General features: G+C 43.9%; 1 protein-coding gene across 2 annotated transcripts in view; it reads left to right on the top strand.

The window, feature by feature from the left end:
* Positions 1–20,609, top strand: part of LRP6 (LDL receptor related protein 6) — a 194,998-nt gene that overhangs the window by 145,357 nt on the left and 29,032 nt on the right. For both annotated transcript variants that reach the window (XM_074936314.1, XM_074936305.1), the window contains exons 8-13: positions 998–1,214; positions 2,223–2,512; positions 4,823–5,049; positions 8,288–8,472; positions 8,942–9,268; positions 18,926–19,128. In XM_074936314.1, the coding sequence (XP_074792415.1) occupies positions 998–1,214; positions 2,223–2,512; positions 4,823–5,049; positions 8,288–8,472; positions 8,942–9,268; positions 18,926–19,128 (1,449 nt within the window). The remainder of the gene's footprint in view (positions 1–997; positions 1,215–2,222; positions 2,513–4,822; positions 5,050–8,287; positions 8,473–8,941; positions 9,269–18,925; positions 19,129–20,609) is intronic.

Raw genomic sequence — 20,609 nt, forward strand, 5'->3', positions numbered from 1 at the left:
TGACTAAAGGGGGATATGCTAGAGTAATGGTCACCAAACTGTAGGGTGCGCCCCCTAGGGCAGCATGGAGGAATGTCCGGGGAGCGTGGCAGAGCCCCAGCCAACCCCCATGCGAGAGTGAGGAGGGAGCATCACGTGGCCCTGCCCTAGCTGTGGCCCTGTGCCTGGCTGAGGCCCTGCTCCTGGCCCCCTGCTTAGCCATGACTCTGCTCCTGGCCCAGGGGGGCGTGGACACATTCCTTTACTGGTAAGGAGGGGGAAGAGGCTGAGAGGAAAAGTTTGGGCATCACTGTGATAGAGGTTTGTGAAGTCATGAATGGTGTGGAAAAAGTAAATAGGGAAGTGTTATTTACTCTTTCAACACAATACAAAAATCAGGGGTGATCTGATTAAATTAACAGGCAGTAGACTTAATACAAACAAGAGGAAGTACTTTTTCACATAACACACAATTAACCTGTGGAACTCATTGCCCGGGGATGTTGTGAAGGCCAAAAGTATAACTGGGTTTCAGAAAGTACTAGATAAGTTAATGGAGGATAGCCAAGATGGTCAGGGATGTAACCCTGTTTTTGGGGCAACCCTAAATCTCTGACTGCCGGAAGTTGGGAGCGGGGAAGATGGCGTGGATCACTCCAACTGTCCAGTTCTGTTTATTCCCCATGAAGTTCTAGTACTGGCTACCGTTGGAGATGGATGTACCGTTGGTCTGAACCAGCATAGCAGTTCTTGCATGTTCTTACTATAGGATTTGCTGAGTCATAACCTCACTTTAGGATCTGTTTATCAGGATTTTGCTTATAAGGATATAGCCTTAGATGTACAGGTCCTGCATGGGTTTGTGGATGGAGGATTTGCCAAAAGCCTTTCTGATAGTTTAGTTGTTGGTTTTTTTTATTTTGTGTTGAAAGTTAGTTATTAATTGTGGGCTGTCTGGAGAAATTATTGTGCATATTGGCAGGGTTTCTCTCATTCAAATGTTTCTGTTTCTGCACAGGTCATGAATGCAGATGGCAGTAGCAGGAGAGTTCTGGTGGAGGACAAGCTGCCTCACATCTTTGGATTCACTTTGCTGGGAGATTACATCTATTGGACCGATTGGCAAAGACGTAGCATTGAGCGAGTGCATAAGCGTACAGCAGAAAGAGAAATCATCATAGACCAACTGCCTGACCTAATGGGCCTGAAAGCTACTAATGTCCATCAGATCATTGGTGAGTGACTGAAAATCAGATCTGGACAAAAAGTGTGAAAAGCAGCTTCAGAAGCAGCTGAATGGGGTAACTGGTTTCTTTCACACTGTAAAGACACTACCCCACAGTGTAAACAAGAACAGAGAGAAAATCTGTGGTTGTATTTAACTCGGCTAGTGAGAGTAGGGAACGGTGTCGTCAATGACCTTCTGCAGGCTTTGAGGGCTCGATAGCCTGGTTGTCATCTTAGGGCTCATCTGCTCTTCAAATGCTACAGCTGCGCTGCTGTACTGCTTCCATGTAGACACTGCCTACTCCGACAGAAGGCGTTCTCCCATTGGCATGGGTAATCCACCTCCCCAAGGGGTGGTAGAAGAATTTTTCCGTCGACCTAGTGCTGTCTGTGCACGGACTTAGGTGCGCTTAACTACGCCACTTAGGGGGGTGGATTTTTCACACCCCTGAGTGACATGGTTAGGCTGACTTAATTTTCTAGTGTAGACGGGCCTTATTAGAACATGTACAGAATTCAGTTTAGTTACGTGTTGATTTGTATTTCTTTAGGACCAACGGTTGGTTAATAAAGCTAAGACTGTTCTATATGCCTTCATCTCACAACCTGTCTACGAACTGTGCTCTCTGTGTCTGCACGAAAGCTAGGAGCGACTCAGGTTTTGCATGTGCACTGATTGGTCTAAATGGGCACTAAGTTACATGTGTCAAATGCAGGCCTCCTCCCAGCTGTTTGGCCTGTGTGAAATGAGTGTTTGGTGATGTCGGTGCAGCTCTTAATAGACAGACTTCCATAACATACACAAAAAACTATCACAATAATCTTCTTTATTAGTGGTCTGAATGGGTGTGAAGTCTGCAGCTGTTTCCATTCTTAAGGTATTTGCTATAGGACAAGGCTGAGGTAGATTGTGGTGCAATGTACTGTGGAGAAAGTTAGCACTTCTGTCTGAGGATAATTATCTTGAAAAGGAGGACAATGTCAAATAATTCTTTTTGCTTCTACTGAATGTGCAGGTGCAAACCCTTGTGCAGAGGACAATGGTGGTTGCAGCCACCTCTGTCTGTACAGACCTCAGGGCCCTCGCTGCGCCTGTCCCATAGGCTTAGAGCTCATCAGTGATATGAGGACTTGCATTGTCCCAGAAGCTTTCCTGCTCTTTTCTCGGAGAGCAGATATCAGGCGAATCTCTTTGGAAACCAACAACAACAATGTTGCCATCCCACTTACGGGAGTCAAAGAAGCTTCTGCTCTGGATTTTGATGTGACAGACAATCGGATTTACTGGACAGATATCTCGCTGAAGGTAAAGGAAGGAGTTGTCTTTGTCTAGTGTTCAGTCCTGCGTGGGCAGCAGGTATCAAAGGCCGGGGGAGGCTGTGCCTCCCCAAACAGCCCTGTGTTGTCCCGCCCACGCTCCGCTCCCAGGTCTCCTCCTGCTTCCCGCTGGGGCTCTGCGGCTCTTCCTCCGTGGCGAGAACCCCGGCGTGGGGCCGGGGACTCCTGGTGGCTGGAACTGGTGCTCGCACTGCCCAGTGTTCGGGGGCGGGGAGGGCGCACCACCAGCCCAGTGCTCCTGTGGGGAAGCGGGAGTGGGAGGGGTGGGGCCTCGTGTAGAAGGGACAAGCTGGGCCAGGGGCTGGCTGGCTAGCCTCCCCGAGCCCAGGGTTCACTCTCCGCCCATGCAGTCCTGCTATTGCTGCATTCTCAAAACACTTTAAACTCAAGAACTGACCAACAAATAAGTTTTACATAATTCTAGTTCAGAGGGAAAAGCGTGACCCAACACAAAATGTCTTCATATCCTGGCTAAATTCAGATGTGTTCTTTTTAAATCAATGGGTGTATGTTTTTTCACATACACAATGAATTTTCAAGGATAAAAGTCATCATTTCGTGGAAAACTGAAACTGGGGGAAAACACCACTTTGAGGGAGATTTGGGGGACTTAATATGGATATCTTGCCAAATACATTGTGGGAGGGAACTGTGACTTGAGCCTGAAGTGAAACTGATGTTAATCTTACTTCAGTATGCATTAGTTATGAAGATACCATACATTAGGTGAAATATGGTATGAATGATAAGTTATACTGAAATAGCTAGATTATTCGGTTGAGACTGAAATATTGGGGAGTATTGCAGATCAGAAACAGGCATAAGGCAGACAAATGGTATACAGGTTTCAGCATCGATATCCACCAGTCTAGTTTCACACACTCATTTTCAGGAGGAGTAAATTTATTCAGAAATGGAAATATCAGGATTTTTTAAATAAAGGCTTACACAATAACTTGCTGTGTTCGGCACTCTGTAATTTAGGAGTTGGGCACACAAGGGCTCAAAACATAGCTTAAAAATGAGTTTCCAAGAGGGAAGCTGGCCAAACTGTTGTAGAAACTGGTTTAACTTGAACTGTGGTTGAAATAGATTAAACATGGCTCCCAATGTTGGTTTGAAAGGGCATTGTAGATAGGGATTAAGGGACTCTGAACTCCCAATTATGGACACTCTTGTGACATCACTGGTTCTAGCGCACAAACTGTAAGCAAACAGAATTGAACTTTGACTTCTGCAGTGTTAGAAACATGAGGAGTGAGGGATGGGAGGAAACTAGTGTTTGCATACCATTGTCCCTTGGCAAAGATATGTTATCTTCGGGCTTCTTGGTCATAATTGTATACCAGTGAATGGCTAAGCTGTGAAATATTATACAATTATGGCTGCCTCTGTTGTCATAGGAAGGTCTATGAAGTTGAGAGTTAAGAGAGAGAAATCTTTTGGACAAAAGAGAGATCAGAACTCTTCTTAATGGAGAATTAAATTAGTTGCTTACCATACATCCATAAACACTGGCACTACAGAGCTAACTGACTTCTTGGCCATTGATTGTTTTCATTTGGGTGATGATTTGTTCTGAACTTTTTAGATGAGGATCTTGTTTAAAATAAATCATGGCACTGACACAAGACATTTCTCACAATCACAGTGTTCACTGTGCTTGTGTGTTCTGCCCGCCTGCCCCCTCCAGCCTGTGTGCTGTCTTGTGTATTTAGATTGTAAGCTCTTCGGGGAAGGGACTGTCTACTAATCTGTATTGTGCCTACCACAGTGGTCCCTGCTGTTGATTGATCCTTGGGCACTACCATAATAAACATAATTAATAATGTGGCGTGGAGTGGTTGGGTGGGGAGTGGCATGTGATATACAGGAGGTTGGGTTAGATGGTCTGGTGGTCCCTTCTTGCCTTTAAATGCTGTCTCTGTGACTCTAAAATATTGCTCCTCGTTGTAGCATAGAAGCTTCAGCATGAGCCTGAGAATTCCAAAATGTTTTCTCCTCAAAGCTGTCAGTGAGTTGTTAAGGTCAGTGTGGCATGTAGACTGCTTAATGGAACCCAACTAAAGTCAACCCATTTATTTCTTCAGTGACCTTTCATAGAGCATAGTAAATGAACACTCTTGAATAGGCCTTATTGTTAATTGTAGGAGTAAGTAGCATATTGTATGAACTTCTTTTCTACAAGATGCCTGAAATCTGAAAGTTTTTAAATGCAAACCCCAATGACAGACTGGTAAAGTTCCTAATTTGCCTGTGTATCATTGTATCCCTGAAGACTATCAGCAGGGCATTTATGAACGGCAGTGCACTCGAACATGTGGTGGAGTTTGGCTTGGATTACCCAGAAGGCATGGCAGTAGACTGGCTAGGGAAGAACCTCTATTGGGCTGATACCGGAACAAATCGTATTGAAGTGTCAAAGCTGGATGGACAACATCGTCAAGTATTGGTGTGGAAGGATCTGGACAGCCCCCGGGCACTGGCATTAGACCCTGCTGAAGGGTAACTTGCTGACTTAATTTTATGTTTACAAACTTCTTAAAAATAACACATGCATAATTTCTGTAGGGCATGTTAATGAGGCACCAGTATATAAATCCTGAGAGAACTCAGCTTGGGGAATATAACCTAGTAATTTAGAATACAAGGGCTGGAGGAATGTGCTCTTAATGTCCTTGAATAATCATTAGGAATACTTCACAAAAATCAGAGAAGCTCATTAAAAAAGGATTTATATTTAGTTTTTTAATTAATCATAAAATCGAAGTAGCTTTGGGTTTATGGAATTCGTTAATTAGAAAAGGTCCATCACACTGAAAGCTCTGAAAATATTTGTCCTTTTAAAATGGAGCTCCCTTCATCACAGATTAGGGTGTTGTGAGGGTATTATGTGCTCTGCCTCTGAGGGGAAGGGGAAGCTCACTGTGTGAGAATAAGGAGAGCAATTATTTTGGAGGGAAGGGACAAGTTTGGAAGGCAGGGGAGGGAAATAGAGCAGTTTTCGTGGATGCGCTATCTGCCAATCCAAAATGTAAGATTTTATAAAGGGAGAACTCTTTTCTCCAGGAAAATGGACTCAATCACATTAAAATGTAATAAGAAAAAAACGGTCATAATACTTAACATCTAAATAGCACTTTATAACCTTGAAATGCTTTACAAGCATTTACTAATTTATTCCTTGCAAAATCCACGTGAGAGACGCTAGTTATGTATTACCCCAATTTTACAGATGAGGAAACTGAGACAGAGCAATTTAGGGTCTGGTTTTCAAACACCCTGAATTCCCGCAGTTTACACTGACTTCAGTTGGAACTGTAGGAGCTCAGGAACTCTGAAAATCAGGCACTGAATTATGTGTTCGAGTCCAGACTGAGTCACTGCGGAGCTTGGAAAGTCTCAGGATTTCCAGGCTCCCATTCACTAGGTAGAGCTGCCTCTCCATACCATCTTTCACTTGAAAAATAGCAGTTAAAGTTTGCTAAATACCAAAAATGTTCATCCAAAGTGGGAGAGAACTAAATCTGCGGATGTGATATGCAAATCTGAGCCAGATGTTTTGGGAGTATGCTGTGTCCACGTAGTCCCTCAAAGCTGCTCAATCCCTGGAATTACCACTTACCTTGAGGTTTGTGACTCCTTTTCATCACTGGTATTCACAAGAGCTAGTATTTCTCATTTACTGCAAAGTTCCTCATTTTCCCTTGCTCTAATAGCTGTCCGGCCAGAAATATTGTCAAAACACACGTAGACCAGAGTGGTTCTCAGTTCCTCATCTTAAATTCACACTGGGCCCCGACAGTGAAGTTGCTTTACTTGTATTCTCTCCTGTTGTTTTTAAAACAATAAATAATCACCAAGATTTTCAGAAGTGGGTTTTTTTCTTAATCCTATGTTTAGACACCTAACTCAGCAGCTCCCTTTGAATAATGAGCCTATGTATTTAGGAACCTATCCATTATCTATCCATTTCTTTATAATCTTGGCCAGAACATATTCTGTCAGATCACTTCACACTCATAGTGATCTTATTTAGTTTAGCTTACCTATCTAACCTTTTTGGGTGTTGTGTGTTCAAGATATTAGGGTCAGCATAGTCCATGGCAGGCAATACAAAGAATTTGGTATCATACATATGGAAACACATCTCCCTGCTGCAATCCAGTGATGCCAGAGAACAATAATATATGCTTATGTGGTGACCGCTATGACAGTACTTAGATGATCTGTATTCTATACATAGGAGGGTGAGAGCATTACCTTGGTTCAGCAGTATCTGAGATGAAGTGTATCGTTACCCAACTGCAGTGGAAAGCCTCTGAGATCTGTTTGCAAGGCCAGAGACTCTCAATCTGAATGAATACAGTGTTGTTCTGCATGATTCAAATTTGCAATTAGGAATACTTGAGCTTTCATTCTGGACAATCTGTTACGATTCAGCTTGTTGGGAGTACATGGGAGAAGAACTTTAAAATGTCCTGCAGAGCACCACTTTGTCACACAAAATTAGTTAAGCTTAGTTCCCATTTGTGGTCAGCTGCCTCAACCCAGTACTAGATCTGGAACAAATCCATTTCCTTTCCTCCTCCTCCTTCTCCTCTCCTCTTCCCCCCCCCCCCCCCCACGCATGCCAGATTGTTATTGCAACTTTCATATCACTTAAATGAAACTTCCCATGGCCTTTTTGTTGTGGAGATTTGTACTAGATCTGTGCTGGGCATCTGACTGGGTGAAAAGCTTTTCAGGTACCCTGACAGCCAAAGGAAGAAACATTTTTCCTTGATCATCAGGCAGTTACTTCAGAAACCTATCCCTCCCTGGAGAGGTTGGGTTGATGCAAATCAGGTTTGTCTGAACGTTGTTATGACCTGGGATAATGGTGTTTAATATGGCTAGTTATGTTATATTCAAATTTTAAACACTATGTAGTCATAACATTTTGGAAGATGTGTACTTGCCTTGCTGATACCAAATGTCTGCACAAGAAATACACACCACAAAATCCTTCCTAAAACAGTATAACATCCTTTAGTAAAACATACACTGGTATGTAAAATGTTGTTGTATCCTTGATAACTCCACATTGGCAACAAGTGAGGCATCAAGAAGCAGGTGTGTGATCCTTTGTATCTATATCTGAGTGGAATGGAAATACCATACAGTTTTGTGGTACTTCAACCATGAAAATAGTCTAGTCCATTGCTACCTATAAAACCAATCTCTGGTGTGGAAATTAGTGGAGAAAGGAAATATCCTCACACTCACCTATTTTAAAAGAAACATTTAGTTTGGTGTTCAGTGGAGGATTGAATAGAAGCAGAAGGCAATTTTTGTTGCTCATGCAATGTGCTTTGGACCAATTTTTGATAAAGAACAATGTGCAATTTAATGTACCCAGATGCCATCCTGTTTATTATTAGCTAACACACGTGAACTAGTTAAAGACTGAAGGGCTCTAGTAAGGAAGTCCTTGGTAAGGGTCCAGCTTTGGATGGAGCAAATATTATTGAAAACAGTATAAGGAAGTCTGACTCATTTCCTAGCTTGTATTTTGAGAAAAATATTTAATGTAATGTGTTTATTAAAACACTTAAATTTGTAACTCTGATTTTTCTGTTCCCTTTTTTCTTGCTTTTGTGTTGTTTTTTCCTTTCATGTACTCGCAAGAAATGTTAAGAGTCTGCATCAGCACAAAACTTCTATATCAGATAAATGAGAAATTTCTGGCATTTTTATACAGGTTTATGTACTGGACTGAGTGGGGTGGGAAGCCCAAGATTGACCGAGCTGCCATGGATGGAAGTGAACGTACTACTTTGGTACCAAACGTGGGGCGAGCTAATGGGCTAACAATTGATTATGCAAAAAGAAGACTTTACTGGACTGATCTAGATACCAACTTAATAGAATCTTCAAATATGCTAGGTAAGCTGCTGTTGCTTTTTCTGTGCAAGCTGTGTATTTTTAGTTACATGTAGGACAAAGCTGTCAACTGATAGCTTTTGGAGTGTCCTGTCCGGCAAAAAATATAACCTGCATTTGTTGTGGAGAGGTGGTAGGAAAGCCAAACTGCAAAAAAGCTCATAGATTTAATACGCTCAGAACTGATTTAAAAAAAAAATTTTTTTTAAAGTAGGTGCACTCCATTGTATGCATCAGGCATGAGAGTAGGACGTATGTGTGAAAGAGAGACAGATGAGGAAGGGGCCTCATGCTGCAGACGGGTTGTTACAGAAGACTGGCAATCCTGGTGGAAGCTGATTTTTAAACTAATTTTTTTTTGTTGCATTTTTTAACCTATCCACGAAGAAGCAATGTCTAACACATTGTTAGAAAAACGCAGTTTGTCCCCAGTAATTCTTCTTGTTTTCCTCTCTCCCTTTTTTGAAAACAGGCCTTGACCGTGAGGTTATAGCTGATGACTTGCCTCACCCGTTTGGCTTGACTCAATACCAGGATTACATCTATTGGACAGATTGGAGCCGGCGCAGCATTGAGCGAGCCAACAAGACCAGTGGCCAGAACCGGACCATCATCCAAGGCCATTTGGATTATGTGATGGATATCCTGGTCTTCCATTCCTCAAGACAGGCAGGCTGGAATGAATGTGCATCTAGCAATGGGCACTGCTCCCATCTTTGCTTGGCAGTGCCAGTTGGTGGTTTTGTGTGTGGATGCCCAGCTCACTATTCCTTGAATTCTGACAACAGGACCTGTAGTGGTAAGCCCTAAGCACAAATGACAAATTAGAGACATAGGGAAAAGAATGCCATGTTTGTTGTTCCAATGGGAATAAATTATGGAAGCAAATGCAATTTGGTAACAGATAAAAGTATTTTACTAGGAAAAAAAAGAAACATTTTCATTTCTTCTCTATTTATTTTGAGTAGCAACAAAGAGGAGACCATTTGCTTTGGTGCAGGAACATAATGTGCCAAGTCATGGCTCATTTCTACCTTTGATACTGAAAGGTTATTTAAAAACCTTTCCAGTTCCAATACAAAGTTTTAAAGCAGGATGTTCTGGCAGAGGGTGTGTGTGTGTGTGTGAATGTGGCAATAAAACTGGCTGGATTTTGTTTTCTAACCATACTAAAATCCTACCAGGCAATTGAGTAAAAGTTATGATATTTTAAAAAAAAATTCCAGGCCAACAGCTTGGCAACGGGATTAATTTCAGTGAACCTTTTTATTCATTCTGCCAAGCAGAATAAGGCTGGGTAAGAAGAGAGGCTGGAAACACTTCTGCTTTTGTGCTGGCCCATGAAAGTTACTTCATGTCCCCTTTTATTTTTTTGAGATTTACCAGGCATAGAGGATTAATGGGATTTTGGTGTATGTTTTGGAATGTTGGATGCGTTTTAGGTTGTTGGAGGTGAATTTAGTTGTGATTTATATTCCAGCTTGAAGGGGTGCTGGACAGACCTTCCTTCAGAGCTCACCCCAGTGTGGCTAAAGGCATTTTTTTGAGTGAGAAAAGAGGCCCCAGGGTGCTGCCTTCACAGCACTTCCAGTTCCTGATCACAGTAGAGACAGCAAGCAGCCAACCCCCAGTTTTTTTCATTGTTGTGCAGTGTGTGAACCACAAGGCCCTTAGGCCGGCCACAGTTAGTTTCTAGCCAAATAATTCATCTTTCTCTCAATAAGTGGCTTCCAGTGCAGCACTCATAATTCTTCATATGATGGTCCCTACATGTATTCCACACATGAGCACCATGTGTTTGACTCCAGAATTTTTTTGCAAGCAGTGGCCATTGGCCTGTACATGTGCTGTAGCTTTTCTCATGCTCCAAACCCAGGGCATGAAAAGTGGTGCAGGCCTACACCGCTTCAGCTCCTGCTTATGGCTGCGTGGTCTGAATCGAGATCTTTGGTGTCCTCATTTCCTCCCCCCCCCCCCCTTTTTTTTTTTTTACTGCGTCATTGCTGTAAAATGTTGTACATAATTAGTTTTAGTAGTTTTTATAGTATACAGTAGAACCTCAGCGTTATGAACACCTCAGGAATGGAGGTGGTTCTGCACTGAAATGTTTGTAACTGAACAAAACATTATGGTGGTTCTTTCAAAAGTTTACAACTGAAAATTGACTTAATACAGCTTCGAAACTTTACTGCACAGGAAAAAAATGCTGCTTTTAAGTATCTTAAATTAAGTGAAACAAGCACAGAAATGGTTTCCTTACCATGTCAAGTCTTTTTTTTAACCTTTCCCTTAATTTTTTATAGCAGTTTACATTTAATTGCCATTACAGTATTTGCCTTTTTTGGTCTCTGCTTCCTGATTGTGTACTTCCGGTTCCAAATGAGGGGTGTGGCTGACCAGTTCGTAACTCTGAGGTTCTTCTGTAGTGAGTGTTTCCCCACCCATTTTATTTTCCCTGGAGAAGTCTGGGGTTATACCTAGGGTTCAAAAATTGTGTTTCCTGCCTTCACTCCTTTTCGGTGAATGACAAACATCAGCACTGCCTCTACTGCCTGGGTGAGGCTTATATTTCTGTGAGCATCTGCTGCTCTTTTCCCCCCAGAATTCATGAGCGTCTGGAACTGAGACTCAGAAAATATCTCCTGGAGAAGGCTATGAAACCCCAATCCAATTGGCTTGGGATAAACAGCTCCTGATGCTCCCATCCACTTCTAGAGTCAAAGCGGTACCTGTAGCGACACGTACCACAGTGACTAGGGAAGCTCTAGTTCAGACTGCTCTGCCTGTGGACTCTCCTCATACCCCAGGACAATCAGACTTGCGTCTCCCTGAAGCGGACATCTTTGCTCTTCCCTATCCACATTGAGCCCTCCTGTCAGAACCATCTTTATTCTGGGACATTGGTACACCAGAAGAAGACAGTCATGTCCCGATGAGACAGAGTCATTCTCCCATCCCACATGCCAGCCTTGAGGCTCAATCAGTGGTACCGTTGGTTCTGTTGGAGATAAGGATCCAGCTTTCTGTTCGGATGAGTCTTAGCCCTTGCAGCATCAGGCAAAGGTGGCACAAAACAGGAGCCCCAGCAGATCATGGTTCTGACCTCCAGGCAGATACAGTTGGCCAAGAAACAGGCTCCCCCACCCCATGCCATGGGGTTCTCCTTTGGCAGTTGATCCATCCTACTGGCAATATTGGGGATCATGGGAGCCCTACCCTAGACACTTGGAATCGGTGCAGGAATCCTATTTGCCACTTCCCGGATACCCACAACCGGCCCCGTCAGCATATTCAGAAAGGGAAGGTGAGCTGGTTACAGTAGCAATCTCGTCGTCTTCATCAGATGAAGCAGTTACTCCATCTTCTCCATCCCTGTCAGATGACTTTAAACAATATCAAAAGCTTATGCCCAGGGTGGCTTCAGAGTTAGATTCGGCTTGAGGGAGATCAGGAACCTCAGCATAGTTTGCTGGATGTTCTGCACCCATCTGGTCCCAGTCAAGTGACCCTCCCCATCACAAGGTCGTTATCATGGATCCAGCAAAGATGATTTGCCACACTTCTGTTTCTTGTGCTCTCACTCCTAATTGGGCTAAGAAGCAGTGCTTTGTTCCATCCAAGGGGGGAAAGTTTTTGTCCTGATGCTTTGGTGGTGCAGGTGGCTACAGAGTGGTCCAGGTAACAGCACCCAAAGGTTACTCCCTGTAAGAAGGGACACAAGCGACTCAACCTTCTAAGGAGAAGGGTCTTCTTTCACCTCCCTCCAGTTCAGGATCTCAAATTATCAGGCCCTCTTGGCCAAATCAGATTTTACTAATTATAAGAAGTTTTGGAATTCAGATTCCCTGAGGGGCATAGGGCCTGCTTCCAGGCCTTAGTGGATGAGGGCAGATTGATAGCCAGAATTTCCCTCCAGGCCGTGGTGGACACAACTATACTGCATCTAGGGGAATGGCTATGGCCATTGTTATGAGGAGAGATTTGTGGTTACGATCCTCAGGTTTTCCCAGAGGTGCAGAGTACCATCCAAGATCTGCCCTTTGATACTATCAACCTATTCCACAAGAAGACTGATGAGTGTCTCTGTTTCCTCAAAGACTTGAGGACAAAACTTGATTCACAGGCATTTATATCCTTGCACCTAAGAGAAAACCCTATAAACTGGGCTAATAGGGCAAGACCACCTCCTCAGCCATTTTACCACCAATGTTCTCAGGAGCTACCACTCAAGAGACAGAGGGTTTATAGACCCAGGAACCCAGCCTCTGCAACATTCACTACCACATCATACTCTAACCCCAAGTGAAGAGGTTTTTTCCATGGGACTGTTGAGACCTGTGTCCCTTTATTGATGCCGCTTCATTCCCCTGCTCTGATATTCAAAGGCTTCCACAGCCCATTTGGCAAAAACTGCCCTAACTACAGATAAATGGGTATTAAAGATTATTCATGGCAGCTAGCTGATGGAGTCTCTGGTACCTCCTACCCACAAACCCCCTTCTTCGTTCTTTTTCACGGACCATTCTCATGAGGCGATTCTGAGGCAAGAGGTGAACTCCCTTCTCAGGGGAGCCATAGAAAGGGTTCCACCTCAACATCAAGAGAGGGGATTCTATCTCCCTTACTTCTCCATCCACAAGAAGAATGGGGGATGGAGGCCAATTCATGATCTGAGACAGTTGAACAGGTTCATTTGAAAACTAAAATTCCACATGATTTCCTTGGCATCCGTAATTCCCACATTAGAGGAGCACACATGGTTCGTGGCTCTCAACATGAGACATACATTTTCACATAGACATCCACCCAGCCCACAAGAGGTTCCTCAGGTGCCTCTTCGATGAGCATTACTAATTTAGAGTCCCTCCCACTTTGGGCTAGCTACTGCACACAGGGTCTTTACTAAGGTCTATTCAATAGTGGCACCTTGGATGAGAAGAGAGGGATTTACAGTCTTCCCCTACCTTGATGACTGGCTACTGATGGGCGGTTCCTACAAGGAAGTCTAGCAAGCAACCAATGTTCTGCTCAGCCTTCTGCCTTTCCTGGGTTTCTGCATCAGTCATGAAAATCCATGTTGACCCCCATGAGTCTCATAAATTTTATAGGGGTGATATTGGATTCGACTGCGGCAAGAGCATATCTGCCTCTCAAGATGTTTCAGGCCATGAGCGTGCTCATACATCAGATCACTGTCAGAACCAGGACATAAATCAGAACTTGCCTTTTCCCTCCTCGGTCATGTGGCTTCATGCACACACATGACACTGTTTGCCAAGCTTTATTTTCACTGCCTGTTTTCTCTCTGTGGACTCACTCACCAAAGAAAGGCAACATAAACAGAGGTGACAGTTCTGCCTAAAGTTTTAAACAAACTCTGGTGGACAAAAGTGGAGAAGGTTTGGGGATCCCTTTCCTCACACTGACCCCTGAGCCAATCCTCAATCCTGATGCTTTCCTCTTCAGTTGGGATGCTCACGTGGGTAATTACATGGCACAAAGCATCTGGACTCTTTGGGAGTACTAGTTTACTAGAATTCCAGGTGGTCCCGTGAGCCTGTAACTCCTTCCTCTGTCATCCAATCCAGACATGTCCAAATAATGTTGGACAACATGACAACAGTATTTTATGTAAACAACAAGGGAGAATGAGATCTCTCCCTTTGTGCATAGAGGCAGTCACCCTTTGGAACTGGTGCATCAGCCATCGCATATTCCTATTGGCAGCTTCTTTACCAGGGGGTGCAAAACTCCCCAGTGGACTGCTCGAGGAGACATTTTTCCACACATCACGTACGGGAGATTCATAATTTGGTTCTTGATGACGTCTTCATCCAATAGGAATGCTGACATCAGACGTTTTCACCTCATGGGAGGACAGGAAACTTCCTCAGTACCTCTCCAGAGTAGCCCTGGGCAAGGGCTTGACAGAAGATGCCCTACTGGTGTCATGGAAGGGTTGCCTGGGGTATGCCTTTGACACCACTAGTGCTACCAAAGATTCATGAAGACAGAGATTATGTTTTCCTGTTTGCACCCAACTGGTTGAGACAGTTCGGTTTACAATCTGCTGAAGGCCTCAGTTCACCCACCCAAGAACATCCCCAGGGTGCCGGACTTTGAGTGCATAAGGGCAAGTCCTAGCATCCCAACTTGGGACTGTTGCAACTTAGGGCCTTGTATTTGGATGGGCATCAGAAATAGAATACTCGTTCTAAAAGGGTGCAATCCATCCTTAACCAAAGCAGAAAAGAGTCTGTGAGAAGCTGTTACTAAGCAAAATGGAAGCATTTCTCCGCCTGGGCTCACCAATGCAACTTGTGTCCAAAATCTGCTGGGATCCTTCCTATCTTAGAGTATCTACTTATTCTTAAGTCTTCAGGTCTCATGCTCAATTCTCTGCGAGTATATTTAGTAGCGATCAGTAATTTCTGTTCTCTAAATACCATACAGTATTCACTGATCCTGTCACAACTAGATTTCTGAAGAGGAGTCTCGGAGCCTTTCCACCATTGGTGAAGTTTGCACCTTAGTCAGAGGTGAAAGTAAGCTCCTACGCCCCGGTCCAGCGTACCGGTAAGAGCCGGTGTACCCGTACTGGGGCAGCCTGGCTTCCCCAGAGGGCAATCCCAGCAGTGGCTGGAGCCCCAGGCCCTTTAAATTGCCTCCAGAGCCCCGCTGCTGGAGCCCTGGGGTAGCAGCTGCAGGGCTCCAGCAGCTATTTAAAGGGCCTGAGGCTCCCCTGCTTCTACCGCCCGGACCCTTTAAATAGCCAGTGGAGCCCTGCTGCCGCTACTCCAGGGCTCCAGCAGCTATTTAAAGGACTGGGGCGGTAGAAGCAGGGGAGCCACGGCCCCTTTAAATAGCCCCCGGAGCCCTGGGGTAGCGGGGGCTCCAGGGGCTATTTAAAGGGCCGGGGCTCCAGCTGTCTCTGCCGCCCTGGTCCTTTAAATAACCGCTGGAGCCCCGCCGCTTCCCCAGGGCTCCAGCGGCTGTTTAAAGGGCGGTAGAAGAGGGGCGCTCCGGGCCCTTTAAATAGCCTCTGGAGCCCCGGGCTGTTGCTGCTACCCCAGTGGGGGGGCACTTACCTTACAGGGCGGGCTGGGGCTGGCTCTGACTCCCTCAACCCCCCCACCCCTCTTCTGCCCTAGTCCCTGCCCCTTCCAGGGGCCAGAGCTGGCCCCAGAGTACCGGTAAGTCACTCTACTTACTTTCACCCCTGACCTTAGTGGAACCTCAATTTTGTTTTGTTGTTGTTCGCTTGCTCCCCTTCCCCCTTTCAGCTTCTAGCCACATGTTCTCTGACCCACCTGTCCATGAAGGTGGCCTTTCTAATAGCCATAATGTCAGCCAGAAGGGTTAGTGAGCTGGGAGTGCTCATGGTGGACCCACCGTATGCTACATTCTATAAAGAAAAGGTCGTGTTATAACCCCACCCTAGATTCATTCCTAAAATAGCTTCTGAGTTTCATATGAGTCGGGTAGTCCATTTACCGGTAGCTTTTCCAAAACTGCATGCCTCAGATGAAGGGAGATGACTGCATTCTCTGGTGTCTCAAGTGCTTTGGCCTTTTATCTGCAAAGAACAAATGATGTTAAAAGACACCTAAACTATTTGTTTTCGTAGCAGAGTGATCAAGGGGTCAAGCTACATAGACACACAGACATTCAAAATGGATCTCGAGTTGTGTTACCCTTTGTTACCAACTAGCTTATATTCCCGCTCCGGAGCAGGTGAGGGCTAATTCTACTAGAGGGCAGGTTATTTCGGCTGCATTGCTGAGAGACGTACCCCTCCCAGAGGTATGAAGGGCAGCTAATTGGAGCTCTTTGCAGACCATTGCAAGACATAACACTCCGGTCTGGTCAAATGCAGACAGCTGTGAGGAAAGCAGTAGTACAGTCAGCGTTGGCCTCCTTGCACCCACCTCTTGGCTTACCACTGCTTGTTAATCTCCCACATGGGGAATACACATAGAGACCATCACTCGAGGAAGCAATGCAGGCTACTTACTGTTAACTGGATGCTATTCAAGATGTGTGGTCCCCGACTACCTGCCCTCCATCCCCTCTGCTGTGGATTGTTTGAACTGCTGTAAGAATGGAAAACTGGAAAGGCATTGGCCCGCATCACCTTTTATGCACTTGGTTTGGAGTATGAGGAGAGTTACAGCACATGTGTGAGCCAATGGACACTGCTTGCAAAAACTTTTGGACTCAAGCACACAGTGCGCATGCATACCTAATGTGTGGAACACAGATAGGGACCACACGTCTTGAAGAAACTCCAGTTACTGGTAAGTAACCTCCATTTTTGACTGCCAGGATGCTTGGATGGTTTCTGCTGGTGTCATTCAGATTAGTCAGTGGCTTAAGAGAATCAGATATTATCTCATCTGCATTATGCATGAGTAAAGAGATCTAACTGCTGCACTAAACCCAAATCAGGTGTCACTTATTCTGAGAATGTCACCTCCATGGAATACTTTGAAAATCATCCTCTTGGAAACATTTCTGCTTTGCACACTCCACATTTTCACTATTTCTTTTCTGTTTATTACAAGGGACCACTTGCATGCGAACAAAATCTTTGTACCATGTCCTCCTTCACTGCATGTCAAAAGAATAATTGACATAGTTGTTGTGATAACTATGATGATATAAGCGGGGAATTTTGTCTTCGGACGAGAAATAAGTAGTAGTCACGTAAAGATCCTGTTTTCATGGAAATGTTTCGTTACAAAGCAACGAGAAAAATACAGGAAACATGTTATGTTATAAAGATGTAGAACTGTTCCTAAATAGTATGGTTCAGAGTCTTTCATTAGGCATTAACAGCTTTTCAGCCATGTTCAACCCTGGTAGATTTCCCACTTCTCATTTGTAGGTAATTGGAGACTTAGATTTTTCTGCTTGTAATTTAAGTTTTCTCTTGGCCTCTGTAATTGGCGCATGGATCATTTTAACTTTCTGTTGCCTATTTTACTTGGTTATGTGTTTCTGAGCATTATTCTAGCACAGATTCTGTTTAGAGGCCAATTCCTCCCTTTGTTGACCACAATGCACATGTGTGCACATATTCTTTTAATTATGGGAAGGAGATGCTGCTGCGACGAGATCTGGGAACTCAAACTTTCAGAGCCAACGCTACATTATTAAGCTTCAAGAGCAGTTCCCCAGCTGGGATGCTGCTGTGTTTCACCTACAGTTCCTTCCAGAAATATAGTTAAAACATGACTGTTGGGAGAAACTACGTTGGAGAATAAAAAATGTTTTCCAAAACCCAGACTGAGTTCCAGAGAATGGGGGGACTTAAAATGGGAAATTTACCCTACCGCCACATACAATGAGCGATTCATTTGGATAATACTAATGCTAGAGAAGTCTGAGTTTGCAGATATCAAGAAGACAATTATTTAATACCTTTCCTTTTGAAGTTCTTACTGAGTGGATCTCTGAGAATGACAAAGGGTCTCTGGAAGGGGGGAGCAGAGGGATTTGACTGTGAAAGGAGGCTTGCATGCTTTCAGTTACAACTTCCTTTGTTTTGGTCTAAAACTTTCTCTTTTGCATGTGTCCCTTAAAATTCTGGTTTATCTAATGAATAAGGGATTTGACCTTTCCAAATGTGGTGTTTTGCTGTTTATATACTACATACGTACAACAAATTTTGTGTGTGTGTGTAGGGGGGTGGGGGCGGTTGGTTTGCTTTTGTCTTATCTTCTATTAATTAGTGATTAAATGTAGAAAAAAGTCACTGGTGAAATGCTTGGGGGGAAATCCAGGTTTTTCAGAAAGCAAAAATAACTTGCACCTAGGTCAGAATTTTGAACAGTGTGAAAAGTATATTTTTATGCCAGTGAAACTTTTTTCTTAGCAGCAGCCAGAAAAAATACTCAAAGTACATGCCTAAAATAATAAAGACAGAGAATGTTCTCTGGAACCTCACTCCCCCAGGTGTTGCCTCGCCTGGTTTATAGGTGAAATGTCCCCCTGTGGGTGAAATGTCCCCCTGCTGATCTTTCCAGGCTTGAGATCTACTTTACTGAGGCTGCTGGACCTTGTTCTACAGTGCACTGTAACTTTATTGCAGGAAAGACCACTGGGCTAAAAGGATGCTGTGAAGAGACTTGGGAAAAGTGTTTTAAATTGAGTACCTGGATCTTGTCATGATTTCAAAGAGTGTGTCCATATTCTTTCTTTCTTTTTTTTTGCATTTGAAATTATCCTTGCTTTTTACATCCCCACACATAAGAATTTATTTTAAAAGATGCCTTTAAAGCCTAAAAAAACCCCAAAAACCTCTGTCTGTGCAGATGTGTGTATATGTGGGAAGGAGGAAAGGGGTGGGTTCTAGGGGAAAGTAAGGTATTGATAGCTTTTGTGTAGTAATGTTAGTAGTGGGTATATAGATAACTGGTGTTTCTGCTCTGTGTGTTTCCCCCTTTTTTTAAAGCTCCTACAACTTTCCTGTTGTTCAGTCAGAAGAACGCAATTAATCGCATGGTGATAGATGAGCAACAGAGTCCAGATATCATACTCCCTATCCACAGTCTCAGGAATGTCCGGGCCATCGATTATGACCCCCTAGATAAGCAACTTTACTGGATTGACTCTCGGCAGAACATTATCCGGAAGGCACAAGAAGATGGCAGCCAGGTATCCAGTGAGAGGAATTGCAAAGAGATGAGGCACTGTTTATACGAATCAATGATTAAATTTTAAATAATATAGACGGACAGACTTCCTGCTAGCTCCAGGTTCGCTGTAGCTGGTCTGAACTGGTGGTGATGAGAACCTCAGTAGAAATGGATAGTAGGATTCATGTAGGAAATACAGAAGGGGCAATAGTCTGTGCAGGGGAATAGAGATGACCGGGGAAGGTACACTGACTTGAGGGTAAGAGATTTGGGGTGGTATGCCACTCCTGTCTAGGAGTTGGGGAATTCTGGTGTAGGCATGAGGAGAGTGGGGTAGTAGACCAGTGGGACTCTGGATGAGAGGCATGAAACAGAGTTGCAAGAGTCCCAGCAGCATGGAAAGGGAGCACATGATTGGGGAGCAGAGAGGAGGCATGGATGGGGCCGGAGACAAAGCGTGGTGCAGGATGGGTGAGGTAACAGTAATTGATTAAGGCTTGTACAATTGTTCATTCTCAGACTTTTAAAATCTTTTATTTATTTTTGGTGGCAGGGAATTGAAGACATAAATTTTTTTTGTTAAAAGAAAGTGCAGTTTCTTAAGGAGGGGGTGGGAAATGTGAGTTGGATTCCGTTGAAATGCTCGATCATCCTTCACTCCTATTTAGGGATGTTTTTTGTGAACGTCTAAATAATTTAACATCCAAAACTGGTCAAAAGTGTCAGATCTCTCCAGGACCAGCAGAATAAAACAAGTGTGCAGTTTCTAGGCCAAGTGCTTTGGAAGATGTGACAAGCCAAAAAAAAAAAGATTGACAACTTTTCCAAAAGTGCAAGACAAGCTACTTTACAGAGCACCTTTGTCCCCAGAATGTCACATTGAATTTACTCCAGGCTTTCCAGAGAGACTGTCGGAGGCTAAGATGTGATACATGGAATTTCAGCTGGATCGATATGTCTTTAATGAAGTTGTCTGGGTGGGGTAAATCATGTTTGTCACAGGGAAGACTACTTCGATCTTATCTGTGGAGAGATTATAATGTCTGCATAATAATTTTCTATACATTGAAGAGGGCCAGAAAGGGGGATTACATGTAGTTGAAATACTTGGAAAAACAGGGAAAACTCAGAAGGGAGTAAAATGGGAAAATTCCAAAGTGCTAAATTTCATACCTAGACCAAGGACCAGTGCTAGCAGATATCCCCTCTACCAATTACAAGGGTTCCCTAATGTGATTTTTCCTCCTCACATATGTGATGAAAATGATGGAGGAGGATTGATGCAAGAGCTGTTGTCCAAGCCATCAGCTGGTCTCCTGAACATTTCTTTTCCTGATCTATCCTATAGACTGCTCAGGGTTAGGGATTATTGGTGACATGGACTTTCTGTTGTAGAGAGCTGTGTGTTCTGTATTCACATTAGTCTGTGTACTGAGGAACTGGACTGTCTAAGGAGTTTAAGAAAAAGAGAATGAGATAGAATTGGAAGAGAAACATCAA

This window comes from Natator depressus, chromosome 1 (genome assembly GCF_965152275.1).
Source record: "Natator depressus isolate rNatDep1 chromosome 1, rNatDep2.hap1, whole genome shotgun sequence".
Taxonomy (NCBI): domain Eukaryota; kingdom Metazoa; phylum Chordata; order Testudines; family Cheloniidae; genus Natator; species Natator depressus.